This window comes from Sorex araneus, chromosome 1, assembly GCF_027595985.1.
Source record: "Sorex araneus isolate mSorAra2 chromosome 1, mSorAra2.pri, whole genome shotgun sequence".
In the NCBI taxonomy this organism is placed as follows: Eukaryota; Metazoa; Chordata; class Mammalia; order Eulipotyphla; family Soricidae; genus Sorex; species Sorex araneus.
This window is the reverse complement of record NC_073302.1, coordinates 193028065-193038418: the sequence shown is the minus strand read 5'-3', so window position 1 is coordinate 193038418 and position 10354 is coordinate 193028065. Positions and strand designations below refer to the sequence as shown.

The 10354-nt window shown below is 57.6% G+C and overlaps 1 protein-coding gene across 1 annotated transcript in view; it reads left to right on the top strand.

Annotated features, from left to right (window-relative positions):
- Positions 1 to 1851: 1851 nt before the first annotated feature.
- The window catches only part of ADAMTS16 (ADAM metallopeptidase with thrombospondin type 1 motif 16), a 66736-nt gene continuing 58233 nt past the window's right edge, over positions 1852 to 10354 (top strand). The window contains exons 1-4 of the mRNA XM_055126792.1: positions 1852 to 1942; positions 2026 to 2101; positions 2288 to 2358; positions 4882 to 5207. Coding sequence (XP_054982767.1) covers positions 1852 to 1942; positions 2026 to 2101; positions 2288 to 2358; positions 4882 to 5207 — 564 coding nt within the window. The remainder of the gene's footprint in view (positions 1943 to 2025; positions 2102 to 2287; positions 2359 to 4881; positions 5208 to 10354) is intronic.

Here is a 10354-nt window from a genome sequence, read left to right as displayed (position 1 = left end):
CCCCTCAGCCCCCTCAGCCCCCTCAGCCCTCTCAGCCCTCTCAGCCCTCCCAGCCCTCTCAGCCCCCTCAGCCCCCTCAGCCCCCTCAGCCCTCTCAGCCCTCTCAGCCCCCTCAGCCCTCTCAGCCCCCTCAGCCCTCTCAGCCCCCTCAGTCCCCTCAGCCCTCTCAGCCCTCTCAGCCTGGGTCCCGGAGCGGGCACTGGACCGTCGGGGAAGCATGCCGCACTCTCCCTCCGTCCTGGGCGAGTCCCCCTCCCCGTGCCAGGCTCGCCAGCCCCTGCGCCCTGTGCCACCTGGCGGCCCCCGGCAGGCTGGAGCCCAGCGGCGACTCGCTGAGGTCCCCGTCCCCACAGAGCAGAGACGCCCCGCTCTGCACCCTGCAGAGAAACACCGCGGACGCCTCTGCACAGGGCCCGCCTCAGCACCTGAGCCGGGCACAGGGCCCGGGGCCGTCGGGCCCCCCCAGCTCCAGCTGTCGGGCCGCAGCACCCATGGTGCAGCAGGACCCTGGAGGGCAGGAAGCCCTGCCAGCCTCCGGCTGGGGCCTGCGAGAAGCACTGAGCTGCTCCAGGGAGGAGCAGAGGCGGGAGTCAGCGGCATGTGCCTCCACCGAGAGGCCAGACTCAAGCCCTGCGCTGGGGCTGCCCCCCACAGACCCCCGGGACAGACCCGAGGGACAGACCCGAGGCTGTCTGACCAGTCCTCTGTACCCAGACCCGGGGCCAGGGCAGCGGGGGGCCTCGGGGACCCTGGAGTGCGCGGCAGGGGCTCAGTCACGTGCCTCTGGGCCCCTCTCCTGTCCTCCCCGGCCCCGCGGTCTCCAGCCAGCGAGCGCCTGTTCCCACACCCACCGCTCCACTCGCTGTGAAGAAGGAAGCCTCAGTTTCCCCTTGCCAGCTGCCGAGAGCAGCTCCATTTTCACTGTCCCCATCCTACATTTGGAACATTCCTGAAAATTCCTGGCTTCTCTCTGAGATGGGAACCCAACAACTTCCCAGGATCGTAGATTCTGCATCAGATCTCGGTCTATAGGAAACTAATAGATGCTGGAAACTAATCGATATCCAGGTAGATGGTCAACCTTAGATCCCAGGGGGCTCTAAACTCCCAGAGCACGAGAGTGCTCTAGAAAATCCTCGCTTTCTCTGGAACATTCTCGTCACTTGATAGGTAACATTAAGACCCAGTTTTCCTACATTTCAAAGCAAAGTGAGCCGCACTGGACTCAGTTCTACGTTACATTCTGCAGATTTCCTCCCACTTCTCAATAAACTTTCCTATTTTCATCTTTGGGTCAGAGCATCTTTAAAACTCAATAATCCAATATTCTCAATTCCTGAAAGTGTTGAAGAACCTGAAACCCGTGGCCGGACACTGAGCCCTGATGTCACCGCAGACGAGCAGGGAGACTCGTGACCGCGGACAGACTCAGAGACTCGCCCCCACCGTGGACGGACAGGGAGACTGACTGTCACCGTGGACAGACTCCGAGACAGACTCTCACTGTGGACCCACACGTAGCCCCTGTCACCACTCCTGCATCGCGCCCGTCCCGGGTCCAGACTGCCCCGCACCTGTCCTCCTGGAAAGGACAGACGGTCCGTCCATCCAGGCACGCGAGGCCGCACCTGCGCCGCGCCCCGCGCGCCCGCGCGCCCCAGCAGCCACTGTCCAGGGGACTCCGACTGCGGACTAGCCGGGCGAGAGCTGGGGGACCCCTTGGCGCAGCCTCTGCCCTCGCGTGGCCCCTCCTCGCTCCCGCCCCGGCCGGCCCCTGCCTCCCCGCCTCCCTCCGCCCCGAGCCGCGGGTGGGCGGCCGCTGAGTGCGCTCGGCCCGGTCCTGAGAGCCCCATGGAGCCGCGCTCGCTGCGCTCGGGGGCGCGGGGATGCGGCGCGGGACCCCGGCAGCTGCTCCTGCTGCTGCTGCTGCTGGCGCAGGTGGGTCCCCCGACCCGGGCCCGGGACCCCCGCCGCCCCCCGCCCGCGCGGGCCGGTCTCACCCCGCGTCCCGCCGTGTCCCCGCAGGCACCTGCGTGCGCTGCGCCCCGGAGCCCCGGCGCCACGCGTCCTCCCCTGCCAGCCGGCTGGGTGGAGAAGGGAGGTAAGTCCGCTCGTGGGGGGTTCTGGGGGGATAGGGGGCTTCGGGGAGCTCAGTCCCGGCCGGAGGACCCCGCAGCCCCCCACCCGCCGCCCGCGAGGACTCGTGACGCGCCGGGAACGCTCCTACCCAGGCGCGCGCGTGTGGGAGTGCGCCCGATGCGGCCTCTGAGCTGCACCTCCTGTGAAGCAGCGACGGCTTCTGCCTCCTGCGCCTCTTCCACACATTGAAGACCCCAGACTCGGCCTCGCCTGACCTCGGTACGACCCGCGCCGGCCTGTCCCTCCCGCGGGGGCGCACCCCGCTCCCTTGGTGTTCAGACCCGGGTGAGGGTCCTGAGATGCCCAGGGCTGCTCCAGGAGCCGGCTGGGTGGGGCGCCCTGTGATTTCACTCGCCAGCCACTGTCCGTGTCAGGGCGCTCTCCGGGTGGGCTGCCCACGCTTGGCACTGGGGACCCTCCCATCCCTGGGGATGCGCCCTTGGGAAGCTGGTGCGGGACACTGGCCGCCCCGGGCTCGGCCGGAGGGGGTGTCCCTGGAGCACCGTGCCACACTCATTCCTAGCTTGAGGTGCCATCCTGAGTGAGGATAATGGCTCAGAGGAAGAATTCTAGTTTGTTGTTGCGGTTATTTGGCATCGCTGAGACTCTCGCCCAGGGCTTCACCGCTGAGCCACATCTCTGGCCAATCCCAGCATCGTCGCAGAGAAATAGAGATAAAGACATTATGACTTAACATATACACTGTCATCTGGATAAAATTACGTGGAAACAAGAATTTAAGACACGCACTAAAATAGTGATCCTTCCCTATTGGCAAAGTCAGTCAGGAAAGTGACCGTCTGCGCTCCGGCCAGCCACCAGGGGGTGCCAGATGTAAACGTTCCTAAAGGACGGCCCCACACTGTTGGGGAGAGTAGCTAGCGGTCACTATTCCTCTCCCGCATGCATTCTGCAACCTGATTGCCCACGTTAGGTGTGAGAGCCCCATTCAGTTTTTCAGGAAGAGTTTTCAAAAAAAAATCTAGTTCTCTGGAAGGAATCGTGTAGAAGTTAGGGCAGTTGCTCCAGGTTGGAATCTCCAGCGCCGACAATAGGTCCCCTAAGGACCTCCAGGGAAGGGCCATCCCTGAGCACCTCTGGGTGTGGCCCAGGCCCCATAGAAAACTAAATTTTTTAAAACAAAAATCCTAGTTCTCTAAAATCACTGGCATTCTGGTAAGCCTTGGAGATTGCCGGCAGGTTCAGGGCACTGGTGGAGATCTCTGTAGGGTGGAGCCACTCGCCCAGGGGGGCCGAGGCTGCCAGCCGCCCGTCTACTCTCCCTCGAGGCCACCTCCACAGCCACGCAGTCACCTACAGCCCAGCCTGCGGCACCATGGCGTTGCTGTGACAACCTTATTGCTCAGATCCTAGGGGTGGGGATGTCCAGGGACCCCGCGTCCGCCTCTCACCTGGTTGTGTGCAGGGTCCAGAACAGCCTCCACTCAGCAGCAGCTGGCTAGACCCCACAGACTCCCACCGCTTTGTTTGCCCTGGGTATCTGTGTCTCCATGGCACGGGCAGCCTCTGGAATCGCTCCCTGGACACTAAGCCTTGTTTTACACACCATTCCTATGACTGCGAGTTCATGATCGAATTGTGTGGTTGCATTCAAACTCTCAACACACGGTTGAACGGTGCTTCTCCTCAGTGACTCGGTACATGTCACCGAGTACCGTGCAGCGGTCGGGAACGAGGCATTAGAGTCTCGTCTATTCCCGGGGCATCGGGGATCATGAAATTGTGGTAAAAGTGACTTCGGTACGCCATTGCCCCTGGGATTGAGTCTCGTGGCCTTTCCTCGTGGGAGCCTTGAGACTTTCCCTGCAGTGGACCAGGGGCCCTGGGCAGGCGGCCCCGTGGAGTCCAGAGTGAGCTGGAGAGGTCGGGGCTTGGTTTCACGGGCGCAGTGGGCCTGTGTTTCCCGGGCGTTCCCGCGTCCACCCAGCAGGGACAGGGCAGCCTTCTGTGAGGCAGGTACCGCTCGGGCCCCGCTGGGCCTGTGGAGGCCCCCGAAGCTGCTTAACCTCAGCCCAGTGAACGTGGCGTCAGTGTTGGGGACACAGTGGGGCTCGGGGCAGAGTCCGTTCTGCGGTGCCACTCCCGGCGCAGCCAGCTTGCCGCCCGCCTCCTCGGGCACTGCCCTCCCGACAGGCGCCCCTGGAGGAGCACTGCCCAGATGTCCAAGGCCCTGGGTGTGGTCCTGGGCCCTGAGCCCCTCCAGGTGGCCTCTGAGAGCACATGTCGGCATGTGGTCCTTCAAGGAGCAACAGGGATCAGGCACGCTGTTCACAGGACTCTGCACTTAGGACTCAAGGCCCAGTGCTCACGGCTCAGGGCTCAGGATTCAAGGCTCAGGACTCAGTGCTCGGGTGCGCAGTGAGCCTGGTCCTTGGACTCAGGTTTGTCTGTCCATCTGCCGCTTTCCTTGTTGCTCACCTGGACGAGACCTCCCCCTACTTCTGACTTCATTCACTGCATCAGGGGGTGCTGGGGCCCGTTTCTCTGAGACCAAGAGGCTGCTCGTGGAGACACAGCCCCGAGCAGCCGGCACAGACGTTCCGTGGGCCTGGAGCACCTTTCTAGCAGAGTCGGGGTCTCCGCCTGGGGCGCGCCAACCCCGCCCAGGCCCCCAGTGGTGTGCCCTGACCGGCCTGGGCACGGGGCCCTGCTAGTGGGGGACGGGGCCGTCCAGGGGCGCCCCAGCTCGGGTCCCGCTGACTCTGCCCATCTCGCCCACAGAGTACGACCTGGTGAGCCCCTATGAGGTGGACCCCGCGGGCGCCTTCGTGTCCCACGAGGTGGCGCACCCCCAGCGCAGGAGGAGGAGGCTGGCGCGGCGCGGGCCGGACGCGCTCCACCTGCGGCTCTCGGGCTTCCAGCGGGATTTCCACCTGGACCTGAAGGCGGCCAGCGGCCTGGTGGCCCCGGGGCTGCGGGTGCAGAGGCTGGGCCCCGGGGGCCGGCGCTCCGCCCGGGCCCTCCCGCCCGACCAGCTCTGCTTCTACCAGGGCTCCCTGCGGGCGCACAGCAACTCCACCGTGGCCCTGTCCACCTGCACCGGGCTGGTGAGTCCCGCACCCGGGGCGGGGGGCCGGGAAGAGCCGCCCTGGACCTGCACCGCCCCGGGCAGCCACGAGGACCTGGGGCATCGGAGCTGGGGACGGGGACAGAACAGGAGAGCACTGTGCAGAGAGTGAGGCCCTGGGCGCCTCCTCCGGGCCACCCTTGGTAGGCGCAGAAGCACTTCCCTCCCAGGGTGCTGTGGCCAGGCCACGTGTGCGCCATGCCGCCCGGGCACTAGCGGGATGCCCCAGTGTGGACAGAGCATCGAGGATCTGTCCCCGTGTGGGCAAACCACGGAGAACTGTCCCATCCGTGGGCAGAACCACAGAGAACTGTCCCATCCTTGGGCAGAAGCATCCTTCCTGGACAGACTTTTTTTTTCTTTTTGGGTCACACCTGGCGATGCACAGGGGTCACTCCTGGCTCTGCACTCAGGAATCACCCCTAGCGGTGCTCAGGGGACCCTGTGGGATGCTGGGATTCTAACCCGGGTTAGCTGCGAGCAAGGCAAACGCCCTCCCCGCTGTGCTGTGGCTCCAGCCCCATTCCTGGCCAGCCTTGTGGTTCCCAGGACCTGAAACTTGGAAGCCCGGTGGTCTCTCTGCCCACCTAGGGCTGGGCGGCTCTGGCGGCCCCGCAGGGGGAGCCCTGGGTCGCTCCCACCCTCTCACCGATGCGGACACTAAATGCACCGAGAGCCAGCGGGGGTCCCTTGTGCTGTGTGCGAGAGTCTCCACTACCCCGGGATGACTCAGCTCTCACACTAGCCTGGGCTGAAACCTCAGAGGCTGCGGTTGGCTTTGCCTTTTCTTAAAAAGGGAAAATAAAGTCTGGGCCACATCCCGCAGTGCTCAGGGCATCGTCCAGCTGTGTGCACGTGACCACCCCGAGCGGCTCCCTTCCTCCGTGCTCTCTGCAGCTGAGCGGTACTCCGCTCGGTACCAGGGGCTTCTCCTGGCTCTGTGCTCAGGAATCACTTGTGACAGTGCTCAGAGGACGATATGTAGCGCCGGAGATTAAAGCAGAGGTGTCCTCACCCAAGGGAAGCCCCTCGTCCCCCGCACTGTCTCTCCGGCCCTCTAACACATTCTTTTAAAAAGGCAAAACGCAGCTGAGGGGGTCCAGGCGAGCAGTGAGGGGCTCTGGGAGGCACGGAGGGTCTGGGGCGGGCAGCTCCCCAGCAGAGATGGAGTCAGCATGGCTGTGGCTGCGGGAACTCTGAGTCCCTCGCCCTACGTGGAGGAGGGCGGGCAGGAGGCTTTGGGATGGATTGCTGTCCAGCAGTGCTCTCCATGGAGGACTCGGGGATGACACCCCAAGCACGGAGTAGCTCGGGCTCGTTCACGGAGTCCCCGACAGCACCAGCTGTGAAGGGGCGAGTAGCCGTATAATAAACCCAAGTCTAGGGGCCGGAGAAGGGGGATAAGGAGCCGGGCTAGCGTGTGGCAAACACAGATTTAATCACTAGCACTATGTGGGGTCCCCCCCAAGCCCTGCCAGGAGCGATCCCTGAACACAGAGCCAGGAGCAAGCCCTGAGCACTGCCAGGTATGGTCCCCAAGTAAAAGCAAACAAGAAAGAAATCCAGTTCTAGTCAACTAAATAAGTGCTGCAGGCGCTAAGCTGACTTGAAAGCCATCCCGATATCGCCACCCAGTGCTGTGACTCGGGACGTATCTGATCTTGCTACGGGTACTTAAGATGCTGCTGCTTACGCTTTTGTATCGCCAAATTGGTGTCATCCATCTGCGGTGATCATCCCCCAGTCCCACCAGTGCTCCCACACAGGGGGTGCTCCCAGGGCTCGGTCCACACCAGGTAGGATGATTGACGGGAAGACTGACACGTGGAGGAAAAATGACCCCAAGGACAGAAGCACAGGAAACAGTGTGACAGGCACTGGGATGGGGGCAGGGGGTGGAAACGCTTGGTCTTCTCTGCTTTCACTTCTTGGCTTGAAACATCTGCCTTACAAGTGAACAGCGGGGGATATCCAGGATCCATTATTCTCAGCCGCTGAGTCTTGAGTAGAGCTTTCACCCCATAGGCAGGTGGCTGAGACGCTTAAGAAAGGAAAGAGTTTCCCATGTTTCTGCTTGCCTGGACTAAGGCTCCTGCAAAACAGAGCTAAGAGCATGAGAAATGCTGGTTTCTTGTGCCTCCCTGTGTGAAATTCAGCCTCTGAGAGGAGTTGGTGGGCTAGTGACCTCGTGTCTTCTTGGCTGCAGAGGCCCGGCAGCTCTGTAAGAATGACAGGGCCAGTGTAAGTAATGACGTCAGGGCTCAAACAGCACAGGTCGCAACACTCTTTCTGGGTTTTATTGAAATCTATTCAATCGATATGTTTCTACTTTTAAGCACAAATCATAGAGACTTCTCTTTTTTGCCTTTTGGGTCATACCCGGCGATGCACAGGGGTTACTCCTGGCTCTGCACTCAGGAATTACCCCTGGCCGTGCTCAGGTGCTCATATGGGATGCTGGGAATCGAACCCAAGCTGGCCGCGTGCAAGGCAAATGCCCTACCCGTCGTGCTATTGCTCCAACCCACAAATCACAGAGACTTTAAATGGTTTGGACATCTGGCACTTGTGTGTGTTGGGCGGGGTCCTTTCTAGCAGTTAGATGGTGGCTTCCTGGGGAGGGGCCGGCTCCTCACTCCTCCCTGCTCGTCTGTCTTTGCCAATGCTGTTGTTGGCACATTTCACGGGGCGTTGGCCAGGCTGCTGTCTGTCTGTCTGTTATCCCGTTGCTCGTTGATTTGTTCGCGCGGGCACCAGTAACGTCTCTCATTGAGAGACTTATTGTTACTGTTTTTGGCATATTCAACATGCACGGGGAGCTTGCCAGGCTCTGCCGTGCGGGCAGGAAACTCTTGGTAGCTTGCCGGGCTCTCTGAGAGGGGCAGAGGAATCGAATATATATAAATTTTATTTTATAATTCATTCCATTTCATTTCTTGCTATATTTTCTGTGAATAACATGTTTAGGATTTCTGATGGTTAATTTTTTAAATTCCCTTTAGTCAAAGCTTTTCTTTTTTTGCAGGGGATGGTGGTTGGGCCACACCCTGAAGTGCTAAGGGCTCAACAGCCGGTTTGGGGCTCAGAGATCACTCCTGGGTAGTCTCAGAGGACAGTATGGGGTGCTGGGGACCAAACCTTGAGTTCTACCTTGAGTCTACCTTGAGTAAGGCAAACACCCTCTCCTGTACTATCTCTCCAACTCCCCATCTGTACTTTTAAAAGAGGTTCCCTTAAACATGTTTTCTATTGCATGTGTAAGATTTTATTTTCCTAAAGAATTGTGTGTAAGTTATATGCTTGAATTAGCCCTTTGTCCAGAGAGAGAGAGCGAGAGAGAGAGAGAGAGAGAGAGAGAGGTAGGGAAGGAGACAGGAAGTGGGAAAGAGAACAAAACTATAAATGATCCTTATCACAAGAAGAACTTTAGCTTCTGTCGTATCAAATGTTGCTTTTAATAAGTTCATTAAGGCATAAAATACATAACAGTTCTCTGAATACCTAAGTATTCTCATGTTTTCAATAATTTGGGGATACTGTAAATTATATTCTTTTCTTTTTTGTTTAAGGCTTCATTTAAGTTGGATGCTTATTCAGACCCTGGTTTGGATTGACTAGGTTCTCCTTTCACCCACAAACTCTAGAAATTCTCTGGCCACACGAGTCATTGAGAGTTCTTTATTTAAAAAAAAAATATTTATTTATTTATTTATTTTTATTGAATCACCATGTGGAAAGTTACAAAGCTTTCAGGCTTAAGTCTCAGTTACATAATGTTCGAATACCCATCCCTTCACCAGTGCATATATTCCACCACCAAGAACCACAATAAACCTCCCCCCCACCGCCCCCCGCCCCCCAGCACCCCACCCGGCCTGTGTAGCTGATAAATTTCACTTTACTTTCTCTTTACTTTGATTACATACAAACAAAAAAAATCACTATTATTGTCTGGAGTCCCCCCCCCCCAGAGTCGGACCTGCTGGAAAGGAAGCATTTGATAATTTGTTTTCCATTGCTGAGAAGGAAGAGATATGAGGTCGAGTGGCCACTGCACTCATATGTGGAATATAAAGTAGCAGAGAGGTACGAGCTAGCAATGATGCAACCTCTGGCAGAAAGCCCTCTGGACTTAGTCACTAAAATACTAAAATACAGAAATCTAGAACCTCGAGGCCGCCACTGTGAGAGTTCTTTCTAAAGCACCCGGCAAATCCCAGGAAACTGCAAAGTTGCCAGGGTTTCAGCTGACCTTGGAAAATGTCCTTGATCCAGGAAGCTAAAACAAAAGTATAAAGGAAAAATTGACATAGAAGAAAGTCAGAAGAGAACATAAAAATATTAAAACTGGAGAAAGTTTACAAGGACATGACTGGTTGAAAATATGTCAGTGTAAAGAGGTCTTGGGGAAAATCCGGAAAGGAAGGTTTTTAGACTAAGGGCGGCCAGAGTTGGGGTTATTAGGAAACATAAAACATGGGTGCTAATGGCTGAGATAGAGTATACAGGACAACCACATTAATTTCTGTTAATTATTTGAATCCGAGAGTATTCCGCCCGCATGGCAGAATCTGGCAAGCTTCCCGTGGAGTATTCAATATGCAAAAAACAGTAACGATAAATCTCATTCCCCTGACCCTGAAAGAGCCTCCAACCATTGGGAAAGAAGAGTAAGGAGAGGCCGCTAAAATCTCAGGGCTGAGTGTAATAGAGACCTTACTGGTGCCTGCTTGAATAAATCAATGAACAATGGGATGACAGTGATACAGTGAATTATTTGGATTGCTAGTTATACATTTCATATTTGAAGTGCCATAGTATTTCCTATCAACTTACCATTAGCTGTGAACAAATACCAGATGATTAGAGAAATTTCGTTTTAAGACCAGGGGTTTTGGTGTCATTCTCATTTTTATCAGCCAGTGGAATTGCCTCATAAAGGTGAAATGTCTTGAACAAAATTTAAACCAGGTCGAGCTCGGCCTGGTCCAGGAGGCTGTGTTCAGACTGTGCAGTGATGGAAACACTGCTTTTGTGTGAGAAGCCAGCGGGAGGCATTGAATATTGGGCCACGTGTCCGAGACTTGCGAGATCAGGAGATGAGGACCAGGTGGCATGGGGAAGGGA